Source organism: Sander lucioperca, chromosome 13 (genome assembly GCF_008315115.2).
Source record: "Sander lucioperca isolate FBNREF2018 chromosome 13, SLUC_FBN_1.2, whole genome shotgun sequence".
In the NCBI taxonomy this organism is placed as follows: Eukaryota; Metazoa; Chordata; class Actinopteri; order Perciformes; family Percidae; genus Sander; species Sander lucioperca.
This window is the reverse complement of record NC_050185.1, coordinates 10,378,479-10,404,723: the sequence shown is the minus strand read 5'-3', so window position 1 is coordinate 10,404,723 and position 26,245 is coordinate 10,378,479. Positions and strand designations below refer to the sequence as shown.

The window sequence follows — 26,245 nt, the reverse complement described above, 5'->3', positions numbered from 1 at the left end:
TCTGGCAAAACAGAGTTCTTATTTAATTACATTAAAATGTTTCTAACGTTAAGCAATACTGATATCATACACCCTGCTTATATTCCTTAAATGTTACAACTCTGCAAACTCCTCCACCAAGTTAGTGCAAATGTGACATAGATATCATATAAGCGATTTCAAACAGCTCACTGACTGAGGAGGCATAGGACTAAAACATCTTGCAATAACACAGAAGTCAATGGTAGCACAGCTCTTTTAAAAAAAAAATTCATGAGTCATGTTAAGAACTTGTCATGTTTATTTACCTTTTTGAGAATAAATCCAACCATACAACAGCTACATTTTTCAAGTTGGGTTATCAAAAACAAAAAACAAGTGTAAAATAAACATAATTATTTATTTTAAGAACAAAGAAATAGAATAATACACTGGTGTTATTTTTACATATTGTGACAATCAGTTTTGATTCTGATTTGACTTGCTTTTTTAATCCCAACAATTTGTTTGAGGTGCAACAAATTCAGGTAAACTTCGAGGACTCTCCTGTGCAACCTGTCCTACCAACATTAGTTAAGACGTGAGTGACACCAAGGTCAGAAGTGAGGGAATGTACACTATTGAATCTTGTTTAAGAATTCCCTATTAAAACTAGCATCAAATTCATTATCTAAATTCAAACTACTCTGACTGGAACACAGGCTGACACTGTGTAGCAAAAATACTTTTTCTGTAATGCCTCTTAAAAAGTGACCTATGGCTGAATGATGATGTTATGTCTCAACTGACATACATGATTTAAATTTGATCTAAATATTCTTTTAAAAACGGACCAACTAAAATAGCTTCCACAGGAATAATTACTCCATAGATGTAGCTTAAAATGATGCGTCACCCAGCTCCTTTTTACATTACGTGGTCCATTTTATAAAAGCTAGAAGTTAATATTAAAACTAATATTTCACATTTTCAAATTAATCATGATTAAATCTTTTTAATCAATTAGTCTTCTTTTTTTTTATCTTTGGGAGATCTATTTTACAATGCTAAAAACGAGTGTTAAGAGTGTAGACCAGAAGAGTAAGCTGTCATAACCAGTTATGGCAGTTAGTTCCCTCCAATAAAATTGGCCATAACACTTTTTAATACTCTAAAATGACTAAATATTGTAATATTATCTGACGAAATTGTCAGTTGACATGAAACAAGGGGGAAATAGGGCTGTTACTCCATCCTAACGTTGGAATAATGATCAAACAGACAATTACTTTGCGAGCTCATTCAAAAGTCCATTTGCTATTACAAATCAAATGGAATCAAATACATCCATTCAGTTCCAAGGGGAGCCACTTCTTCAGTCTATCAGATAAGTTAACTGAGTTCATTGACAGTGACTCACTCCTGCCTGATCAGCACATAGAGTACAGGTCAAACTATGTGGTCTGTGTCTGCTTCACTTTAATTCTGTGGAAACAAAACAAACAAGTCTGTCTCAAGTATGAAAACACTTTAAAACAGAGAAAAAATAATTCAGTTTACTACACAGGTACACTCTTTGCAATTTATTCAGTATTTTTATGCAGTTTAATCTGTCTCAATCACAGTAAATCTCACCTCTTTTCTTACATGCGTTGCTGTTGATGACAACGGTGGAGAGGCCGGTGGACTAAATTAGAAGAGAAAAAACAAATAAATTACAAATCCATTCATGGCTCGTCAGCTCAACCACAAGACCAGACCACCTACGATCTGCCTTAAAGGGGAACTATGGTCAGTAAAGTATGTTAGTAAACAGAAACAACAATCTTCCAAATCCAAACAGTTTCTGTTTCACAACTGTGAACACTACAATAGAATAAAACTAATTTGGGTATATAAAAAGAAGTTTTAGAAATATCAGTCATCAATGGTCTATGGAGCAGCTCCAGACTTTATACTCGATGACATGCCAAGTTTGAGACTTCTCTGGTTTCCAGCTTTAAGAGAGAGTAGCTCCTGTTCACAAATATTGATTGAACTTTCCTAGGCCATGGAAATAACATTGGAATTCTTAAAGAAGTATTTTACTGTTGGAAAGAGGGTCTTTTCATAAAACTGGGCTGTCTATGCAGTAGAATTGCAAACATTTTTTGAAATTGGTTTTGTGTTAAAAGTGTAACAGCCTTATTTCCAATGGCGGCGGAGTCAATAGGTTTCCATTAAAGTCAATGTGTGTATTTTCACTGACTGCGGAACGGCTACATTCCAACTCCGTCCCAGCTGAGCAGAGCTTCTATTTTTGCCGGACGCCGGAGAGCTCCGCAGCAATTCAGCACAATTCAGATTGTGCGGGACAGGAAGTCGAACACAGAAACAAAATAAAACATCCGGTTAATTTTCAAAATAAAATACACCATGCTCACGGCGGATCATATTTCCCTGCACTACACCTTGAAAACACAGCACAGAGTTGTTTCCCCTCTACTCCTCTGGATGGAAACAAACTGTTGTTGGTTTTGTGGTTCTATTCTACGTGAATTCGCGAGATCTCGTGGGTCCTCGTGACTTCAGCTGTCTGTCATGGCCGCAGCTGTTCCGCAACAAATCCGGACCTAGTGGGTATTGACGGACTGCAGAGCACGGAGCCGTTCCACAGTGGAGCCGTTCCGCAACCGGTGGAAATTAGGAGTTACTTGGAGGTTTCTGTGCTGCCCTGTGAGTAGGCAGATCTGGACACTGGTATGATGGAAGGAAGTTTAACATGGATTATTTACACATTATTATGATAGAAAGTTGGTTGAAAATCGGCAAAGTATCCCTTAGGTGGTGTTCCCCTTTAAGGCCCATATAACTGCGTGATAACAGCGATCTTGCAGGTTTATTGCATTTCACACAAGATGAGTCTAATAAAGTATTAGGAAAGTACGACTGCAAACAGGTCAAACTGTGCCTGGGTCATTGTAGCACTGTAATGTTAGTAGAAAGAAAACGTTATTCAGATTTATCTTATTTGGCTGTGAACCACCTGTAATGATCTTCAGAGGGCTAACAACTAATTGTTAGATCTAAATATATATCTACACAATATTCATATTATACAGCTGTGGGATATAATAATCATTAATGTCACAATCTGTGCTTATTCTGTCCAAAGGCCAAACAAGACCTTTATACGTCAGCAGAGGCCACATGTTAATGCTAACTGTACCTCACACTGATAGGAGATTACAATAAAGAAAAAAGATTTGATAAAACTTCCACAAACTCTTCCAACTCAGGCATTTTTCATTTACAGGCTTGATGACTGCGTGTACAGAGAGGGCAGCAAGGACCTTAACATGGACCATCCAAGAAAATAATAAAAGAGGAGACGTGTGTCCAAAGAGCCTAACTTTAATCTCCTGTTGTGTTTTTATAAACTTTCATCTACTGTCCTGTAAAAACATGCATGTCTGATTAGAAAGAAAAAGGACAAACTGGAGCACAGACAAAACAAGTGGCTTTAACATACCTGCCAACGTGCCGGGAGGCATTCTCAAAAAACTTTGTTTTAGAGGCGACACTGCAGAAAAAGAAGAAAACCGACATGATGGTATTGTAAATAAACATATGATTAATCTTATAGCTGAGATTCTTCATTAAATCCTTTGTGATCCATCAGTCAACACACCTATTATTTGGTAGACTGCACTTTTTATACTCCACTCCCTGCTTATAGTATAGGGTTCTTAAATACTTATCTACGAAAGCCAAGAGCAGCCACTAATGTTACAGTTATACCTGTGCTTTTCCTGTTAGGACAATCAAGTCCAAATGTCCCAAGTTCAAGTTAAGTAGCTTGTTTTTCAAATATAACAAAGCTAACTATCTAAAGGCCTTATCGTGACAAGATAGGGAGCTAATTATTCTATTACTCTAAGAAAACGACTTTGTTATTATAACAAGACAAATAACTTAAACGTGTATCCTGAGTTTTTTGTTGACATATAATGACCTTTTAAGTTGTTACGGTACACGTGTTAACAGTTGCTTTTTTATATTAGCAACATTAGCAATTATTATGAGTCGTGTTTTGGGCCACCTGGTGTATTTAAGTGAAATATTCACTCCTTTTTTACCTCTGTTTTTGGTCTCTACCACCTCCTGAGGGAAATATCTAATTATTTAGTTGCTTAATGCTAAACTATGTTCACCAGCTGTTTGCTAACTTTTTCAGGTAGTGTACAGAGGTTTTTAGAGATTTTACCCTAGAAAACAGTTGCCTGCGGCGCCTGAAAATTATGTTGATAGGAGTGAAACAAAACAGTAAAGTTTAGGACTGTAAAACCCAAACAATGAGCTGAAAGATCCACAAATAAGCAGGGAAGAACTGCAGAATCAGGTGATAATTGTCTGTGGGTTCATCACTACAAGTGATCCCTTTCACATACAAGTAGTCCATTGTTTACTCATCTTGGGATAACCGAATCTAAAAAAATAATCGTCACCTCAGCTACTACTGGCAACATTTTCATTCATTGATCAGACAGTTGGGATCATCAAAGCTACTAATGCCTTGAAGTTTGCTGATTCTGACACTCTGGAATTTGCATGTCTGGCACCATTTCCCAGTGCATTCCTTTTAGAAAGGTTGCTCTGATGTCAAACAACTATACATGTATAAAATTATACGTAAATATTATTTTCCACTTTCACCGAGTTAAATCTCTTAACCAACTTCAGTCCTGATCATACATATGATATATTTATTTCTGTATACTAAATGCAAGGGGGACTTTTTATTTTTTCAGTCTGGGATTTGTCAATGACCAGCAACAACACTGTTTTGACATTGCATCAAACACTGTAGTGCTAGCCTAGAAATCTAGACGCACCCTAGCGGCAGCAAATTTAATTTGCAGCCAGGGGGGTCTAGGCACTCTCCGTTGGCTTGCGAGCTGGAAAAACCAAACTCTGGTCAGGCCAATCACATCGTGTATAGAGTCGGTAGGCGGGCTTATGACTGCTGCTGCTGGGAACAGCGGTCTTCTGGAAGACTTGGAGTTAAGCTTTTCTTTGAGAAAAGAACAAAGAACGGCATTGAAATCATTCTTAAAAAAGGAAGATGTGTTCGGAGTTTTGCTGACCGGATACGGCAAAAGTTTAATCTATCAACTAGTTTCGCTACCTTCTTCGTTGCTCTGCCTGGTTGTAGCGCTATCCTATTGCGTGCAGAGGGAATTTGAAAGACAACCATTTATCCCGCCCCTCGGATTGAGCTCCATCAATAGTGAGTTCCCAGACCCAACATCTTGATGTGGGTCAGGCTTGTCAGGCTACTGCAGTGCTTCATAGCAGCAATAACCCTAGTGGAAACCAAGAAAATAGCATGTAATGCCCCATAGGGCAAACATGAGAAAATGGCTCAATCTGGTGGAAAATAGTAAAAACTACAAATTTGAAGCTCTTGACTGAAAGCCTGATATAATTAAAACATGATTTTTTGCTGTAGGATTTTATTTTGTGGAATCAAAAATGTTGGTTTTTTATGGGTTTTAAATGGGAACATTATTGCCCTTAAGGGTCTGATTGTCTGTATTTTGGCTACACAGTTTATTTTAGACGTATCATAGGAGCGGAGGTTAAACAAAACACAAAAAACAAAAACTCACACCCTTGCTAAAATGTATGCAATATGCATTAACACAGCCAAAATGATCGAAAAATGTAAACTAGTGAAAAATGTCCCTATAGTGACACACAAGGGTTATTATTAGGATCCGTATCATTGGATATTTATTGGAACTCTTGACCAGTATCCCAAAAAAGTTGCAACAGACTTTTGGATGTCTGAAGAGCACTTACTAGGATGTTGCTGAGCTCTCGCTGCTGGCTGCACTCGGGGTCTTCTGTGGAGCGGGGCTTCTGGAGGGCGGCTCAGGAGGCCTGACAGGGGGTCTACAAATGGCATGTTTCTCGGTGGGCCTCGTTCTGGTCAGAGCATCAGAATCTCCTGAAAGAAAAAGAACAAAAATAAAAATGGAAGCAAAATTAAAGGTTGTGATGGGTCAAGAGGTAAGGAAACACATTTTGACATTCACTATAATATGGAGATGCTGAGAGTTGGAGCATGCTTAGATAACTATTTTCTTGGGAAAATAATTCTCTAAGAAACCAACAAATCAGAAAAGACTTTATGTCTGCAAACAAGCTCTGAACAGCGACTGCTTCATCACTGACCATACAGTAAATGCTTGCATAACACTCATTTGATTTTCCGTTGATTACCAATTTCTTAGTAACACTGTTCATTTAAAATGCTATAAGCTAAAAGACCGTTGTTATTAATAGAATCAAGCTGTTGTTTGTTTAAAAATAAATAAAAACGGTGGAAAACCAATTACAGATAACTAACAGCAACTTTGTAAAACAAGGATGCAGCAGGTGGACACGTTACAGCCCACGTCATAAAGCAACACTACTACTACTACTACTACTACTACTACTACTACTACTACTACTACTATAATAAACACAAATCCAAAGGAGAAAAGACTTATTTTCAAGGACTGGACGTAGTCACATGACAAAAGGGGAAATGAGAGCTGAAAATCAAGAGCTGGCAGACAATGTCTGACCTTTTCATGTCCCAACATATCTGACCAACACATCACGACTTTGTCTTCTACATTACACTATATCCCTGTCTTCCCTTTTTTGAAAGCATACCTTCTCTGTTGGCTGGTGTGCCTTTAGGAGGTGGTCTTCTGCTCTGGAAGGATGGTACTCTGCTCACATAGACTCCAGACTCTCCATTTGCTGTTGAAGACAAATCTGGCTTTTGCCTTGTGTTGTCTATCTTGCCAGAGTCAGAGTCCGAGTGTCTGTCCTGACGGAAAGATGGTCTGGGCATCAATGCTAGTCTCGGAGGAGGTTCTCTTGGAACCAGTGGAGCACAGCTTAAAGGTTTTGTCCGCTGCAGGGGAACAGGATTCGTTGAGACTTCCCCGTCCACAACAGAGCTGTTGTTCTGGCCATCTGTTGCAAAGAAACAACATCCCGATTAATGCAAGGTACTGACTACTTGGAGTTGACAACAGCTTAACACTGGAAAAAAAAATGGGATGTTGTTCTTCCTATCGGAGTACAGTATCTTCCTATCGGAGTACAGTAACTTCAGGCCTCAGTCAAATGCAAATCTTTTCCTGAAATCATGAAATAATTCTTCAATGTGCAAGAAAAACAACATGCCAATCACAGGAAAGGTGTACTGAAGGTCACATAACAATACAATGTACAGTAAATGAATGTAAAAAAAAACATTCATTAATCATTAAATTGGTAACACAAACGGTGCTAACCAACGCAGGGAGTACAATTTGCAGGTGCTACAAATCTCTGTTCCACAGTGGATGAAGGGTGGAGACACACCCACTTAACGAGGGGTTCAAACAGACAGAAAATTTCACGATTTAGCCAGAGGCCTTTAAAAAGTGAGATAAAAAATGTAGAGTAGACACGTTAATTTGTTGAAATAAAAAAAGCACCAGTTACCTCTCAACAATAAAGGATAAGACATAAAGAATAAAGACAGAGCATAAATATATTTTGATTTCATATTCTTTGACAAACAAATGAAGGATTCCAAGTTTAGAATATCTAATATTTCTTTGGCATGGTATTTGATGGACACACACACACACACACACACACACACACACACACACACACACACACAGTAAACTAAAAACAGCAATTAATTCAGCCCAGATAGGGTGGGATAATGATGAGGATGATGATAACAATCAAGCCAAAATAGGCTGGTAATTACTCTCTGTGTGGAAGTGGTCATGACCAAGAGCTTGATAAACACGAGGTGGCCGCTTGGAGATTGTGATTGGTTGCCGCTTTCTCGGGGTGATCCGCGGAGGAGGGACAGGTGGGGAAGTGCTGTCCTCTGGCATATAACTGAAGATCTGAAAAAAAGTTACAGTAACACTTTGAATACAATGCCATACATGAGAAGGAGCAGAAAGAACAATGACAACAAAACTGAAAAAAGAAATGACTGAACAATCTCAACAAATGTACTCAGTACAAATACCAAATTAAACAATGGCAAACTAATGCTTCTGCTGCACAAAATCCCATTCAGAAGCATTACAGTTTTTAACATTTTGGGAAATACACTTATTCGCTTTCTTGCCAAGAGTTCCATGAGCAGATCAACACCACTCCCATAAACGAGAGTGGTATCAATCTTCTCATCTAACTCTCGACAAGGAAGCATAAGCTCATTTCCTAACTAGTCCTTTAAGTGGTACAAAATGCTATCCCTTTTTGTCAGTGTAACGCTTATCAGTTCAATTTTCTAAGCACAAACAGACATTTGGAAAAACAGAAAAATGGGTTCAAATATCCAATTTTTAATTTTTTTTTCCACCTTGACAAATTAAAAAATTGGATCTGGATTGGTTTTTCCAATTTTCTGTTTTTTATTCAGAGGATCAGAAATTGAGAAAATTACAAAATTGCGTCTGGGCTCCAATTATTCAATACTGCAATGGTATTATCTTCCTCTACTTTGTGGAATATGCAGGTCATTAACTGCATATGGACAAAAAAAACAAAAACTGATAGACTTTGGGGTCAGAGGTGCTTGCAACTGATGGTTTCGAGTGGGGGGGCGGGAAGTAGCTAGGCGGAACGAGGGAGAGAATACCATTGCAGTATTGAATAATTGGAGCCCAGATGCAATTTTGTAATTTTCTAAATTTCTGATCCTCTGAATAAAAACAGAAAATTGGAAAAACAATTTAAAGATCCAATTTTTTAATTTGTCAAGGCGGAAAAAAAATGAAAAATTGGATATTTGAACCCATTTTTCTGTTTTTCCAAATGTCCGTTTGTGCTTAGAAAACTGAACTGATAAGCGTTACACTGACCCCTTTGATGGCCTTTTACATTTTTGTCTCAGACCAGACAAAGCTGGGTTCTCTGAGAACGTACCTTTTTGGAGTGCTCAATCAGAATCTCAACAACAATATTTTGGAACTTGATATCCAACATGGCCGCCACAGTCTCCTCCTTTGCTCTCATCAGTGTGGGTCCAAAGATAACAGCCATGTTTGAAGGGGTCATCCGGTTATCTTCACTGTGACTGCACACACTGTAAACATACATCAAGTTTGGTTGAATAAAATGTAACTAAACTGTTGGCAACACGGCAGTTACACATTTATCTCAGCTCATTTCAGAAAGAGAGCAAAAGGTCCTGTTGGAGCAGTAAAAACTTACAACAATGTATGCTGGCACTTACTTGACCAAGTGTTTGATAAGCATCTCCAACATCTCCCGATTCTTCTCTGGTAGTTTGTAGGAAAGAGAATGAATCTCACTCAGTCGAAAGTCCAGATTATCTGACTCTGCGATACAAAGACAACACAAAATCACATAATGGAGGGATTTAAAGAACGATCTGTAAAGCTAAATAAAAAATTGTATAATGTGCAATGTATGTATGTAGGTAAGGAAATCACTGTTTTTCATATGCTTTAATTTATATAATGGCAGTATAATTTAAATTCAGGTTCACTGAAAATATTTGGGATGAATAACGGAAACAATTCAGTTATATATAAGCATGAAATGTTTAAACACAATATGGAATAGGACACAGGCATACACTGCGATGGCATGAGACTAATAAAAGAAAGTTTCCAAAACAAACTATCATATATATCATAGCCGTATCATGAGGAGCCCCCATGCATCAACTACTGAATGACATTTCCAGGAAACTAAAGCCACATTTGTGTTACTGTAACATCCTGACAGAATGAGGCTGATGCGATTAAACTCATTGTCCTCTCGATTTTACAATGATGTTGTGTGACAGATAAAAACAAGCAGGGGACTCAGATTTCTTTTAGTGTCTTCCAGACAGACCTAGTGCTGCCTGTTAAACTGCTGAACCTGCAGCCTGCCCAGTATTGATGTACAAATGCCTCATTTGAACCTGACATCTAGGTTTGAATCCCGGGAAAGCTTATCCATGTTGATGTAGAGATAAACAAGATACATGGCAAATTCATAATTACTACTAGGGCTGTCAATCGATTAAAAAAATGACTCTAATTAATTACAGACTCTGTGATTAATTAATCGCATACATAATTAACGGTGCCTGAACCGATACTTTTTAAGAAAGTAAAAAAAGAAAAGAAAACAAAGGGTACTAGTTGGTACTAGGTAACAGTTGGTGACATTAAAGAACGGCTTGTTTATTGCTAAGGCCATATGGTCAAAATTAAATGTTGTTAACATTAATAGTTATACATTAATAATAATGTATAACAATAACTTATTTCACTAGTGAATTGCTGTTGAACGACAAAAACAACAACCAAGGACATTTACACAAACAGTGTTTTCCATGCACACATCATTTTAGAATTTGTCTAATCTTTGCAAAACGAAAGTATGTAGACTTTGGGTACTTTAAGTACTGAATGAATAAGCATGCATGTAGTGGAGGAATTGTTTTCCCCTATTGCATGCAACAGGTGAGGACACGTTTTGGGCAAAAGTACATAATCAAGCTGCAACCTTCCTAATATCTGTTTAAGACATGTTTTAGTGGTAGGTCTAGATCAGAGAAAAGAGTTTAATAAGGAGACCAATAAAACATGAAGACGCTAACAAAACTCCTTAATCTTGGTGCTGGATAATTTCCAAATCACATCTTACTTGCAGCACACACAAGGTCTCTGTGTAGACTGTAGGTCATCAGAGGTTCAGACAAGCTCCTGCAGACAGACACACACACACACACATTACAGTAGAAAGCACTCAGGGAGTGCAACATCTGTCAAGGCTGCATCTGTTATTTTAATAACAACCAAGTGCTTTAATGTGCATCTGGATCCAGGCGGACACATACACAGGACAGATAAAATACAAAACAGACATTCAGAAATTATCATTACAACAATGTCCGTAAAGAACAGCAGTAGACATGGAACTACACAGTGTTATTCAGTTATTCCACAAAAACAACTTTGTCTCCTACTCACATGCATCTACTCACACACAACCATACCTCAGATAAAACTTCAGTGCACTTGTGATGGTTTTATCGTCCCAGTCGTTGCTGTGAAGATCTACATCTCCTGGGTTTGTAGGGTCTATAAAAAGGAGCAAATCAAACCAAACAAGCAGAAAATATGTAATGGCATTATGTTAAATTCCATGGAAACAACACTGTCAACCACCTGTGATTAGTACCTTAATTGTTCAAAGTAACTGGCTAGCTGTGACATGTGGTAGTCATAATTAAATAATCAGGAATTCACAAGACATACAGTGATCGCAAAAATGAATATATATTACAAAGTGTAAAAACACTGACATATTATTACTTTTTAAGTTGACGTAACTAGTTAGCAAACCGTTGCCTATTTATACACCCAGCAGATACAGAGCAATTCATTTGGAGTTGTGTGTGTGTGTGTGTGTGTGTGTGTGTGTGTGTGTCCAACTGATGATTTTAAGTTAAATATTCACTCTCTTCTAGCTCTGTTTTTGGTCTCTACCAACTACAAAATATTTGGCTCTTTAGCTTCTAAATGCTGCACTACATTCACCAGCTAGCTATAGTCGCTAACGTTGTTCGTCTGCGGGTTGTTGCTGAGCAGATAGAGTACAGCGGTGTTTTAGAGCTTTTTAAATGAAAACAGCTTCCTGTTGCGGCCAAAACATGATGCTATGAGAGCGGCAAGAGTGAAAAACAACATTGAATTTGAGGATCGGAAAATCAAAGTAATGCCTTAAAAGACTCTATAGAGCGAAGTTGAGCTGAAGAGAACAGCACAGTTGAGTGATAATTCTTTGTTGGTTTGCCAGTACAATCGCCGCCTTTAATGCATAGTCATTTGATCCATCGTTTGTATACAAATCTAATTTATAGCCTTTTTAAGGCAGAACGCTTCAGAGCAGGAGCAGTGCTGATATTTCCTTGCCATTCATACAGACAAGCTTCACAAAGTGGCTGATTTCTGCTTTGTTTTACAAAGGAAGAAACACAGAGAATGGACAGATTTAAAACATGTTCATAGGCTTATATCCTTACCAAAGAAGGCATTTAAAAGCTTCTGCACTTGGATGTTGCTGCCAACTGTTCTGTACACTCCTTCTTGTGTTACTCCTGGAAAGAGGAGATGGGAAGGTAGAAAAAAGGAGTGTAATCTGGAAAAATACAGAGTGGTTGAAATATCCCACATGCTTGTCTTCAGAGCCTACGGGAGCCAGAATAAAGATACAGATGTTCTTTCCTGATTGGCAATGCTTTATATAACGATTTAATACTGAACAACATGCCATGCTTGGATCATGACTCAAATGACATGCTGAATCACCCTATTGGAGAAAAATATCGTGACTGTGGATTATTAGATTAACATCTTCCTTTAGGATAGAGTTGAGTTATTGGGCTTTTAAGTTTTAGCATGCATGGAGTTGCATGGGTTTTGTTAAATAAATAAAAAGGAAAAAGATGTGATGATAAAATTCTGTACAATTTGAAATAGACTGTTATTTCAGATTACTAGTATTGTAATCAAGGACATTTATTCCCTGAGAGCAGCCTGCAGGCATGGAACATGTAACCTATGACTCAACTACGCCTCCTTCAGGGCAAGTAAGCAAACTAACAGAACTATAGACAGCTGGGATAAACCTCTAATAGGACCCTTTACCTTTTGTTTCGATGTAGTTGATGCACTTGCGCACAAACTTGAATCCAATCTCATTCAGTTCCACTGTGGACGTAAAACAAGATGAAAAATGAGCAGATTCAAGATCAAACAATGATTTTAAGACAAATCTAACTGTTAAAACATGAATACAGATGCATTCAATCGCATAACATCAACATCACAACGTAAGACTTTGAGGGTAATGATGACTGACTTACTTTCAGCTTGCTTGTGAATTGGGGAATGATAGATCTGAAATGAAAAAAAAAAAAATGTAAAAAAAAAAGGAAATTGAGTACTGTGAAACATAAGGAAAAACCTAGGACTGGGCTACAGTCTTTCTGAAAACTGAAAATGAGAGAAACTTGATGATGGCACAAAGCTGCTCCTCTGAAACCAACTTCCTATTTTATTCCTAGTTTATGGGACACAATTTTCCAGTTAAGTTTACTTTATAAGCAGATTCAAATTGCATGAAAATAATAATAATGGAAATGGAGAAAACTGAGAAAAAAGGATGAGGGGACAGAATGTGTGTCTTGTTAACTGGTGGAAAACAGGAAAGATTTGTGAATAAAAAAAAAAAACAAAGAAATGAAAAGAATTCTTATTAAAACCAGTACGTGACTACAGGCATAGTCACCAGTAACTCACAGCCAGCACATCCAACTCAAAGTAGTTCTTATATCAAAGCATTGTCTTTTTACTCCCCCAAAATAGCTGATTCTGTTTTCAGTTTGTTCACTCTGTGGCCCTTCTCATTAATTGCTGTCAGAGGTAAGGGCCAGCTACAGATCAGCTGGAGACAGCACAGCAGTGTCGTGTTCAAGGACTCTTCAGCAGAGACCAGTGCTTGTTGTCACTGGCCGTTTAAGTGTTCAATATCACTATCAGGCCATGGCACTGATTAATTCCTGAGAATAAAACAGCCGCTACTTCATTCTCGGCTTTGTCAAATCGAACATGTTCTGTTTTTGGTATTTTCACATGACATTGTTTACTTCAATTAAAAATATAAGATCACATGGTAGCTATGCTTAAAAATTGACAAATCTGATTTATAGATGAAAAGATAGTGTAGCTACCATCAGAGAAATTAACTACTGACAGTAAAAACTCAGCTCCTCCCCCACCTCCTCTAATATTTGAATGATTGTTTAAATTTCAGTGGCTAAAAAGAAAATTGCCAAAATGTCCTCTCGCTTAGGGGAGTTTGGAGAGGAACATCCAAGCATTTTTCTCTCTGTCCAACACTTTAATGCCACATGCTTTGAACCTATTAGAAGTTCCAGTGGAAAGTGCACAAAAGGGGGCCTTAGAGTGATTTGTAAGTTAAGTATTGCATTTGTCATATTGGCACACAGGTTAATGCATGTCATCGAATGCATGGTTTGGAAATATGATACATTTTCCAAAAGAGAGACTTATGGACTGATGGACCAGCCGGCTGCCTGTAGAGACCGGCGTCAGCCTGCTTTTGCTTCCAGAGCTCCTGGGGATATTTATTATGGGCACAAAACCTCTAAAATGATGGCCAATGTCTTTCCACTAGGGCTGCAACTCACCATTCATTTTATATTATCACTTAAATCTGCAGATAAAATGGAGAGTTGTTTTATCACCCTCAGTGACATCATCAAATTACTTCTTTCTCTGACCAACAGTCTAAAAGCCAAAATATATTCAGTTAACTATCATATAGAACAAGGAACTGCAGCAAATCCTCATCTTTTCATCTCTAGTGTCTACTGTATGTCAATAAGTGGGAAATGCTACTTTCTAGAGTAAAAAAGATTAACACTGTACATTAAATGTGCATCAGCATGTTTTAGAGCAAAGTTACAGGCTCAAGAGACTTACAATAAGACAGCAGAGAATGAGAACTTTTTTTTTTTTTTCAAAAGATGTGCAAAAACAAAGTGTCCATATGACTGCACCTTATATTTCAGCTATTCAAAAGGCTAAAGTGCATTCAGAGTGTAATGAAGTCGACAGATTTGGTGTGGCAGAAGAAATTATTCAGAACAGAACACCACAAAGTTGATCCTTGTCCGAGACTCTACAGACCTGGCAGCAGTGCGATGCGGAGGGTCTTTGCTTGACAATATTTGGGCAGAGTGGGTGGAAACTTAATCTTAAGAAATATGCATAATATACAGAAGGCATTGGGGAAGTTGCACAGGAAGAGGGCACTGAAAAGTGTGCTTTCTGTTATTTTCACATCCTCTGACAGTGACGGTTTATTTGTTTTGTCCACATCTCACACGACATCCAGCATATCCAGTCTAAACCATAACCATTATGAAACAGGTCTGACAAGAAATGCAGAGATCAACAACAAAAAAATAACAAAATTAAAAGCCACACGCAAAAGAGGAATTAACAGTGTCTTACATTTTGCTAGTAAAGCAATCTGGTATTTCACTGCCTCAAAACTGCTGAATACAGAGACCGACCGTGGGAGCAGCACGGTTTGTCAGAGCAAAAAAATGTTTTACAGGAGATTTCCATTAACACCTAAAAATTATTATAAGATCAAACTAACAAAAAAGTCACGGTGTGAATTCAGCCCTGCTGTACGGGGCTATTGAGACTACCCAGGTGCCATCATTTAGCTGCACACTGATGGCATTGTGTGTCTAACAAGCTTCATTGCATCTCACACATTTTTAATAGAGAAGCCATAATGAGATCACCCATGCCTACATACTGCGCTGCATAACAAACGTCACATGTGAGCTGTCATGTTTCTTACATGATGGATTTGATAACAAAACATGATATTGTTTCCTTAAAACAAATACACATCATTTTAAACAGCACGCTACTTAAAAAACAATGTAGTTTTCTCTCATTTGTTCCAGGTTCTCTCTCCATGACTATAATCTTGATGATTTTAACTTCTGCAAAAAAACAAGGTTGTGATTACAAATTTAACTACCTGCCAACATTTCAGGAGATTTGATTTTAAACAGGCTTGGACTGACTCTACAGATTGGAAATGGAAAGTTTGGGAGTTTTATATGTCAGCACAATAGCCAGTAGCCATGTCTCCCCTTCGTAGCAGAGTCCATGTTGCATTGTAGATATTTTGGCAGTAAAGCAGTTTTCACAAAAATGATATCTCAGAGAAGAATAACCCAGACAGAGATGATATGAAGAATGAACTCACAGGCTCTTTTCCATCCATGGCCTCCATCCACAACTTCCTGTCTCTCTCCGAAAGAGCTTGGAAAGTGACGGGTGTGTTTCTATGGAAACAGTAAAAAAAAAAGCCATTAAAGAGGCAAAGGTTGCAATTAAAAATTTCAGTCACATGTATACTGCTACAGTATCCAACCAGTTTAAAAAAATGTTTCTTTTTTAACTTTAACTCTGTAACAGATCTTACATATTTTTCAAGAAAAACAGAGTGGACAAAATGACAAGAATGCCACAAGAAGACAAGTGTCTTTGGAGTAACTGATTAAATCCCATGTGTTACTGATGGAGGAAGCAAATGAAGATGAATAAGACAAGTGTGAAGAGATGATGAAAATACATTGTTACAATCTGTCTTCTGCAGAAGCAACAAACCTGGTGCCAATTTTTACAGCTTGTAGGCTACTGAATCAATTGTTAACGAAGACAACTGTTTTACGGGCTTAAAGCTGCCAACTACACTAATTAACTAACTACAAAAACATTAAAAACTCTTATAACACAACTTTTCAATTGACAGTTAAATATATAATCCTGATATCTGTAGGAGCTACATTGGCTTTGATGTTAGTGATATTCATGCTTTTCCTTATTTGTTTCGAAGCTCTTGCACGTCAGTACGCCTGAATGGGACACCTGAAACAGCCAATCAAACACTCATGTATGCTGGCGTTGTGCAAACTGGGATGAAGACAATTCCAGAAAACAAATGAGCCGGGATATCAAGAGCATAGGAATATACAGGCCCTATGTTAACTCCTTCTCGGGTGGTCAAAGGTCAGGGTGAGGTAATAGCATTTCAGAGACATTCAGGCATCTTGAGTCAACAACATTACCTTCTACACTAGACAGCACTGCCACCTTCGGTTTATCAAACAGCCACCTCCTCATCGTGTTGTTCAGTTCACACACTGGCACAAATGAGTTGCTCAACATTCAAAGACACTTTCAAGCACTTCATGAATTGTTCCAGCAGCTCCTGAACCCTTTAAAAACACCTTTACAAGTATTTTCATACATTTCGAAAAAGCTCAATATGACAGAGCAGCCTATGGCTCAAGTGTCTATTATGCATTTTGTACTGAATGGCCTGCTTATATAAACATGAGCTTGTTGTGTTCCTACCCCTGACATCCCAGAGTTTGCCATCTGTTTCCAGCCCGTGCCCGTTGCTTAGAGATTATTTGGGCTACAGTCCATTTAGCCCTCAAACTCTGTCCTTGTGAGCCACCTGTTCACCTCGCCACCTGAACCTATTTATCCCACAAGGCTTTCGTGTTGCCTCGTCTCACAGTAGAGTACAGATTTGTTTGTGCTAACCTCTCGCTAGTTTCCACGTCAAAGCAAAAGCGCTTGTCTATGGACTCCGTCTTCCGGCGGATGCAGGATTTCAGCGTCAGCTGCATAGTGCCCTGCAGAGAGAGAGAGAGAGAGAGAGAGAGAGAGAAAGTCAGTATGTGTGATGGAGACAATGACAGTAGAGCAAGCACTCTGAGGGTATAATCTGGCTACAGATAGTGTTAATGTCTGTAGTAATAATTACATATTTCTTTTCAGTGAAGCACCTGTTTAGTTGTAGGCTTCTGTTCACAAGGCACCATGACCAGCTGTCTCCCCTCCTTGTGATACTTGCAATAATATTTGACCCATGACACGCCCAAAGCCCCTGTTGGGACAAAAAATAAAGAAGAGGAGACAGAAAGAAGACAGGCCTTGTCAGAGGGAATTCCAGCAAGAGCATGTACACGTCTTAATCTTCTGTATAAACATCTAGTACACGTACACTTCTCCTGACAGTACAGATAACCTTCCATGGGCAGAAAACTGTGCATTTTACAGATCTGGGATGGGTGTTTCATTCTTTTCATCAGCTCCTCCATCTCCTCGCGAGTGCTTTCGTAGTGGTTCCTGGTCTGCAGGCAAAACCAGAGAGCACTTTAGAATCTTACATTAAAAGGATGTTAAATCTCACTCATGGCATCATTTGTTGCCAGTAACACTACACTTACATTCTGCAAGCTGAGCTGCAGTTCTTGCTTGTAAGGCATGAAGTCCTGAGTCATCTCCACTGTCAGGTTGTTGAGCGTTAGAATGCTGTGGAGAAACGCCAGCACCTGTCCAACCAAAGCATGAATGACATACTTAAAGCTACTTTCAGACCAAAAAAAACGATTCGGCGATTTGCTGCAGGGAGAGTCACTTAACAAACGGCCCATTTGTGTGACGTCTTGTTGGGTTATTTAACCCCCCAATGTAGCAGGCGCAAACTTTATACTTCAAAATGACTGTTTTCCGTCTGATCGTTTACAGATCTCAACGTTTCCGACCGGACTTGAAGGCAGCTTTATTTCACAGGAGAGAGAGAAAGAAAAGAGACGAGGGAGACATAGCGAGTGCTTTGTTGTTGCAGGGAACATTCAGCTATTACACAAACTCCCGGGCTGTTCAGTGCTTGTATATCGTGTTTTACCCTCATAGTGTTTTAAAACTTTCTTGTGGCAGCGATAAAGGCAGTGATGTTTCCCGTTTACTGTACAGGATTCTCACACCGCCTCAAAACACACTGACAAATCTGATCGCCGGTTACATGATTGGCTACCGCAGCTTGACGTGGGGTTGCGTTTCTTTGAGTGCCCCTCCAGCGGAAAACCCCGCCACAGCCTAAACGCACTACACCCATTAAAAATGAATGGAAAGACCTGCATTTTTGCCAGACTGTCTGACGGCCGACGCAGGGAGTGTGAATGAGGCCTAAGATTGCTGTCAAGAAGAGTTAAAACAAAGAAACCGCTGCCATTAAGAATAGATGTGTGACCACTGGGATCTATCACTTTTAATCATCTATCATCAAGTTCTCCTTCTAAAGTAAACTGTACCTCATACTTCCTAGATCTCCTGTTACGTGTGTGTAGACGCAAAGAGGAAGAGTGGGAGACCACAGGCAGCACTCACCGGCTCAACCACATCAAACTTCTTCCGGTCCTGCACCTGATGGATCTGGTACACATACTCCACTGACGATTCATAGAAGTTCACTCGCTCTCTGTCAAGGAGTTCATCGGCCTGTAGTAAAAAAAAAGAAAAGAAAAAAGAAAGTTTCAAACAGTGACCTCTTTGTCGCTTAGATCCACATTTCACAACACAGCTGATGAACTCGTTGTACTTGTTGTACTTCACCTCTTGAAGTTGGCTCTCTTTCTTCTTGGCAGAAAGGTTCAAGTGTTTGTCTACCTGGGAGTGATATTTTTCACTTTCTTTCTCAAACTTCTTCTTCTTTTCCTGCAGGACAGATGTGGTCATGGTGAAAAGATTAGGTGAAAGATTAAATGATTTGTTTGTGTCATTGTTTTATCTGGCACAGCTTGGCTGAAAGACAAATGGTCATTAGACAATTTCATCTTTCATTCAAATACATTGAAAAATGAGCTGCTCTCAGAAACTTATACTAGCAAGATTTTTATTTTTAGTAGATTTTATCGGCCAATAGTGGATTTTTCAGGCTAATGCCAATTTTTTGAGTGCTTAAAACATTTAAAATGTTGGCCAATATTACGTTTTCTTTTACATTAAAACCCACCTTTGGTTAAAGTTCCCTTAATTTTATAATTGTGAAGATGATATATACTGTACTGAGCAGTTTGTCTGTGGTGGGCAGACTATGTAATGGAGACACTGTTTCTGAATTAAATATTGTTGGCATTTCTGTACTTCAATTTCTTATTAATTATCAATTGATAATTTGAAAAAATGGAAATTACGGTTTGATTTAAAAAATACATCCACTTTTTGAGCCAGCTGTAACACCTTAACACCACATGTTGCAATTGAGAGGGTGTAAAAACTTTAGGAATCTAAACAGATAGCTAAAAAATTGCGGTTGAAATAATTAAATTAAGATTAAATTGATTAACTGAGTTAATCATTAGCTAAAGATTAGTCTTGCTTTGTCAGACCCTCCTCCAAAGCACGCTGGAGGACAGTCTGGCTGGTTACTCCACATAACATTCGGGGATGGGAGAAAAACCTGCTCTGATTTAATGGCATTTCTTTAAACCATCACAATCATCATGGGCGGTGCTAAGCACCGGAGAAAAGCCGCGGTGCCGCTGCAAATTAGGCTCGGAAGGAACTTGTTTTGGTGGAACATGTGTACGTTTAAAAGTTGTTTTAGTCGTGCAACAGAAAACTCAGATTGGACAGATAGTCTAGCTAGCTGTCTGGATTTACCCTGCAGAGATCTGAGGAGCAGTTAACCATAGTCCTCAGAAATCCACCGGAGTTTAAAATGCCAACACTAAGGAAGCCCAAGGCAACGGATATCTGCCCTAAATGAGTGAAATCCGAGCAGGATTGGCGGAAGTGGAACGTCAAAGATATAGACTAGCTAAAGATAAACAGTTGAACTAGATACCTAAAATATTGATAAATGGTTGAAATAGGTAACTAAAAGAAAATGACAAATGGTTAAAAAATAAAATTGCTGAAAGTAATGAAGAAATTGTGAAACATCAGCTTCTGCTCTCCAAGTGGTAGTATTATGAATGCAAAGTTGACCTAACCAACTTAAAGATAGTTCATTAACGTCCAGTTTAAAATCAATTCAAATTATCATATCTGAAAGAGGTACTTGAGATCATCTGATAGGGCTGTGGTTTCAGATAAAAAAAAAAAAGGTCGGGGACTTCTTCTAGTAAATTTCACTTTCACGGTTGTTTTCTTCTTTTTAGAACATTGTTGACCCACGTGTACTTTCTCATTGTAAAGGACATGATACCTTTTTCTCTTATAGAGAAAAGCCTGATTTTCTTAACCAGTACATTATTTTGTTGAAATGAAAAATTATTGTTTTTAAAAAGGGGCCAAAATACACATACTTCTGTATAATCTGCAGTGTTTTGTTGCACTGTTAGACAGGTCGTACATTAAAACATTGTTTTTGAATATATGTTTTTTTAATATGAATTCATTTTCCAAGTCATGTAGGACCTGTATATTTCAATTCCACTTGCGGGTTAAATAATCATCAACATAGCATCAAAAATTACAGAAAGCGTCTGGTTATTAATTACACTGACAGGGGAAAACACTCTTTTGATCACTAGAGCACAAACAGAAAGAAAATGTCCTTCTGAATAACCAAAGTAATATCCCACAGAGTTTCCTGATAACTTTAAATGCAAAATAAAACATTGGTGAAGGAGCACACAGGGAGTCTCCTTAGAAACACATGAGGTGTTCTCAACTACAATACTGCTTTCAATAAAAGGTCTTCTTCAGTCAAAGAGGAAGAACAGACTTATTGTTCTGAAACAGGTGCATGTTACACACATACATTCATAAATAGATTTGGGGAAGTAGCTACTACAACTATATACTATATAACAACTAGTTTGGTCTGTGTAAGTACCTCAGGAAGATATATATTGCATTATGATTTGACTCTCAATGCATAGCAACAGCACTGCTTCCAGCCTCCAGGACTGACAGCTTTTGCCACAATTCACTTACAGAGCAGAGGAATCAGTAATAACACTCACTTTTGTAACTCCTATTTGCTCCTTTCTGAACTTCTCCAACGGCTTGATGAGCAGATCAGAGGCGTTCTGAACCTGGACAGGCAAACATGGAGCAGGCGTTACTGCGGTGCAATTCTACATGCACAAACACACACACACACACATACTGTATTGACATAGGTAGGACACACTCTTAAATGTACTCTACACTCTATAAGAGTATACAAAAGTGTTGAAAGGAGTTTAAATATCTCAAGTGTGAGCGTTGAAATGTATTTTTAAGTACACTTTACCGGATGACCTGCATTTTTAAAATTAGATCTGTATCCAGAAAACCCAGTCTAACAGGAACCGCTGCTCCTATTGGCATGACAGGTTTTCTGAAGTGTACGCAGATTAAACAAATAACATTAGTTTGTGCCTCAGTAAGGAAAGATGTGGAAAAACGTGTGCGTAATAACAATATAAATTATGAAAATAAAGCAAATGGATTAAAATACAACCCCAGAACACCAGAGAATAAAATATTCAGTATTTACGGTATAATAAAGTGTGTGAAATAACAGCATCACACGTGACAAAAACAGTATGACAGTGTACCAACATGCAGGCAATATTAAAACCAAAAACCGAAAGGGGAACTGACAACATTCCTCTCAACAAGCTAAGCAGCACATTTTCACACACAGCACCTAGGTGTGTGCATGTGTCTTGTGATAGCAACTTTCAATTAACGGAGGAAGACAGAATATCGACTACACAAAAAAAGGGTGTTGATTTTGCATCATAACAAACAGGAAGTTAGCCATTCGTAACAGAATGGGCCAAAGATTTCCTTCCAAATGGTCTGATCTTTAGTGCAGGATATGTTAATGTGGTTTCTAATATCTAATGAGGGTTCAGAGGATACAGAGTCAGCTTGGAGGAAGTTGATAACCCACCAGCATCATCCTGTCATGCTCTGCTTCCTGCAGGAGTCCGGCAAACTCCTGGAACGACTGAGCTGGGGGTGAAAACACAAAGATGATGACCGGAATGAAGACTTTGCACATTCTTATCTTAAGTGTCTGACGCAGGAAACACAATTGAAAAGATACATGCATTAGAATAGGCTTTATGATGATAATATTTCCAGCTATTTTTTATACACTTTTGTCATTAGGCTATGAGGAAGAAGTTTTTCTAAGCCAATTTGTTTCCTGATTCCTCACATTCAAATTGTGAGAAATTGCCAAGTGGCTGCCAAAAACGTTCTCTCAAGTTAGAAAGTCAGTTCCTCATCATAACTTTAATAGTCAGTACACATAAACTGGGTAAAGGAGCATATCTTACCAATGTTAATCTCATCATCTGTCAGGGAGTCACCGATGAAATCGAACTGGAACACGCTGAGAGTCTGGGAAAGCTTCTGTACTGCCAAAGAATAGCCTATAAAAAAACAACATTTAGTCCTATTAAAACAACTGAATGGAGTTCCAAATGCCTCGTTCACAAATACGATATATCATTATTTATCCTTTAAATTCAACCTAACTCTCGTCAAACTTAAGTGCAGTCCAGGATTATTGAAACTGCGTTTTTCTTTTTTTTCTGGTAGGAAAGTCTAAAGTATGGAAAACATCCTCGGCAGGGTCCATCAGCACAACAGCAGCAAGTATGCAGTCTATGCAATAGATTATCCCTGCTTTGTCTGGTTTTTATTATTAAAACAAAACAGTCTGTCAGATGAATACTGTAGGGCTTTTTGCTTGAGGAACTTGGCTAACATGCCTAGAATCATATTCTAAATCCCTCCTTAAATCCTTCTTTTTGTATTGTAACAGTTTTCAACTTTCCATCATTTCACATGTTTTTTCCATCAACAAATTGTGTGCTCTGTTTAATTTGTTTATTTTAGCATTCTTGCTTTAATAGGGCCTTTTTTTATGAGACTTTTATTGTAAACAAAGTGCAGGGGAGAACACGCATATTTTACAACACTTACAGCTGGAGTTCAGCGTTTAAAGTGAAAAAGTTCTACAGTAGCAGTGAGTAGCGATCATTAGGTCTTGAGACGTGACTTTTATGACTTATCTCTTGGTGCAGTTTACCCTAACAACGAGCACTCATGACTCTGGCTATTCTGTGGACTGAATATACAGCAGGACCCTCACCACTTTGCAGCACTGCTACAGCACCTACAATGACAGTTTCTGTTTTCGAGGTGAAAAGCTGGTCACTGGTGATTGCGGAGATAGCGGAGTGGTAAATTGGCAAGTAAAAGAAAAAGAAAAAAAAAAAAAAACAGTGTTCGCCCTCATGGGTGCCACAATGACCCAAATATACACATCTACTGCTGTCACTGGCTGTGGTCCATACTACTGTACCAGTGGTCCCATTCTACAGCAGATATGGCAGACAACATGACACAGAGAGGAGAGGTAAGCAACGCAGAAAGACAGCTGTTGTTTGGAAATAAACAGAGCCAGTCATCCTGCACATCTGCACCAGATATTTGCCTTTCAATTCAAAGCAGGCTGTTTGGTCCTCTCCCATGGGAGCACTAGCACCTCCCTGAATGAGCCTCTCACACCCACATTGATCCTGTAGGCCCTTAAAAAGGCCCCACTGATGCTGCTGCTGATCCTCTGTCAAGCGTCATCACACCACTACAGTCACATGCAATGTGCAAATAAACTGTTGTTGATTTAAAAACAAGAGATCAGATTAAAGCATACTTACCTCTGATTGCAGTTATTACACTGTTGCCATCTTTTATCAACTCTTTAAGAAATTTGCTTGTCCTCTCCAGCTCCAATTCATAACATTTGAGAGTCTCTCTGAAGTCCGGACTGTCCAGATAGCAATCACTAAACTCCAGAGGAGGGTGCCCCATCTTCTGGACAACTGGGTTTTAGACAATAGAAACACTGAATTTGTCCTCGTGAGCCACGCAGCCTACGCTCGTCTACCGCACACTAGTCATTGCTGCTTCGTTGAAGTGACTCCACACACATCTGTTTATAGGAGCAGAAACCATGGTGTCCGTGGGAGCCTGCGGCAGCCGCTGGTCAAGTATGAACAGCACTAAACAGCGATGAAGCACAGTGTTGGTTCACTTCCCTCTTTTCCTCGTCTGACGCGCTGTTTAAGCTGTAATTTGGTTGTATCCTGGTCCTCTTTACCACTTTTTCCTTGTTGCGGTGTCGTGATTAGAAGAGCGGCTAGAATCCATTTGGACGCATCCCATTCCGAAATATTTCACACTTCCATTAAACCTCCTTCCATCCTTTACCTTGGTTTGAAATCAATTTTTAGTTTTTTTTAAGGTAGCAGTACGCTATTACCACTTAATACGTGTCAGTTAATATATATATATTTTTTAAACAGATATATCACGCACGTTCTAAAATCTCACAGCTTAACAAAGAGCCCAACACAAAGCTGAATGGGACGTAACCAACTGGCGCTGGACTCTCTAAAAACTTCCCCTTTTCCACACCCAGGAGGTTCTTAAAGGGGCTGCAGCACAGTTGCTGTAATTGTGTTGACGATGCTGCTTTCATATGCTGTCGGAAGTGCTGAGTTAGGATTCTGAACTTCTGAATGAATGAGCCAAAAGCTAATTAGATCTGTTTCCCTTCTGTTAAAATGCAGCTGGTAGCAACCACCTCGGTTGTTAGGGTTAGGATTCAGGTTTGGTTCAGGTATATTAGGTAGGGGGGAACAGATCTTGACGGGGGAACTGAGCCTGATACAACAATAACAACTGGACAAGTGGAAATTAAGAAAAATGTTTAGCCCAGTGATTCTATATAGGCCTACTATATATATTACTTTTTTACGAAGTAATACGTTTCTACTAGGGCTGTCAGCATTAACGCGTTAATCGCGATGCGATTAAGGACCGAGCATAACGTGTTAATTTTTTTTTAATCGCATTAATCGCATGCCGCCATTTATTAATTTATTTTTCACTTCACTCGGCTTCGCGTCGTGCCTAACAGGCTACTATTTTGACCCTTTGCCGCACTTTGCCATACTTCCTCGTAACACATCCTGCTGCTGCAGGCTGCAGGCTGCAGGCATGATGGAGAAAGACAGCAGCAACACAATTCTGAATGGTGCTTTTTATTTTCCAAAACTTGTTGTTATTGTGTAAAGCCGAATTAAAATATCACCGAAGCACGTCAAGCTTGAGCTACCACCTACGAGCTAAGCATAGTAGTACAGTTAACGTGACTCAGGTTGATGCTAGCGGGCTCAGGCAAAGCCCTATTTTGGAGAGTGCTAGTTGCCGACCTGCGGATGAAACCAAATCCCCAAAAATTACTACAGCTCTTGCGAAATGGGTGGCAACTAACTGCAGACCTGTCAGCATCGTAGAAGACTCAGGTCTTAAAGACTACGGTTGGCATGTTCTGACCCGTGTCATACATTGCCGTGGAGGGGGACAGTAGTTTCACACACGCATACACAGCCTGTATGACACGGAGAAAGCAGCCAAACTGGAACTGCTGCAAAGTGATGCAAGGTGATCACTGGACGTCAGTGAGTAATCAAAATTATTTAGGAGTTACTGCACACTATTTTGACTCTAGATTCAAATGTGTGACTAGATTCACACATTCTTTTGTTTACAGTAAATAAATAAACGATAAACAAATACAAATCTTAAAGTAAAGTTCATAAAGTCACTTTCTTTGCATTCATTTGATTCCCAATCAAGATACACTGGTAAGAATTGCTTTCCATTGTTAATATGTACGGTGGCCGACAGGGGCAAACGCCCTGCAACTTAAGAAAACACACGCAAATAGACAAAACACAAGCAAATTAAGAGAACAACTTCATTAA

General features: G+C 38.8%; 1 protein-coding gene across 3 annotated transcripts; it reads right to left on the bottom strand.

The window, feature by feature from the left end:
* Positions 1 to 257: 257 nt before the first annotated feature.
* LOC116064861 (oligophrenin-1) lies at positions 258 to 24,850 on the bottom strand. Of its 3 annotated transcripts, none has more exons than XM_031320195.2 (24): positions 24,131 to 24,850; positions 22,742 to 22,837; positions 22,351 to 22,412; positions 21,431 to 21,502; positions 19,071 to 19,172; positions 18,846 to 18,956; positions 17,903 to 18,007; positions 17,677 to 17,806; positions 17,459 to 17,559; positions 17,214 to 17,305; positions 15,865 to 15,943; positions 12,911 to 12,944; positions 12,693 to 12,755; positions 12,068 to 12,142; positions 11,039 to 11,123; positions 10,687 to 10,745; positions 9,257 to 9,362; positions 8,947 to 9,106; positions 7,769 to 7,913; positions 6,667 to 6,975; positions 5,803 to 5,950; positions 3,470 to 3,520; positions 1,594 to 1,645; positions 258 to 1,443 (listed from the first exon to the last, which is right to left on the bottom strand). In XM_031320195.2, exons 1-24 carry the CDS (start codon positions 24,282 to 24,284, stop codon positions 1,438 to 1,440), a joined length of 2,397 nt encoding a protein of 798 aa, XP_031176055.2. In that variant the 5' UTR covers positions 24,285 to 24,850; the 3' UTR covers positions 258 to 1,437. The 3 variants fall into 3 exon arrangements, with proteins under 3 accessions (XP_031176055.2, XP_035864505.1, XP_035864506.1); XM_036008612.1 differs by having other exon boundaries at positions 1,606 to 1,645; positions 24,131 to 24,284; XM_036008613.1 differs by lacking the exon at positions 3,470 to 3,520 and having other exon boundaries at positions 24,131 to 24,284.
* Positions 24,851 to 26,245: the final 1,395 nt, after the last annotated feature.

Excerpts from the sequence above, each read along its gene's own strand:
- LOC116064861 (XM_031320195.2), bottom strand. The coding sequence starts at position 24,284 with ATGGGGCACCCTCCTCTGGAGTTTAGTGATTGCTATCTGGACAGTCCG. Across the intron at positions 17,560-17,676 it reads TCTGTACTGTCAGGAGAAGT|GGGCTTTGGGCGTGTCATGG; the intron begins GTACGTGTACTA and ends TTGTCCCAACAG. Across the intron at positions 5,951-6,666 it reads CACACCAGCCAACAGAGAAG|GAGATTCTGATGCTCTGACC; the intron begins GTATGCTTTCAA and ends TTTTTCTTTCAG.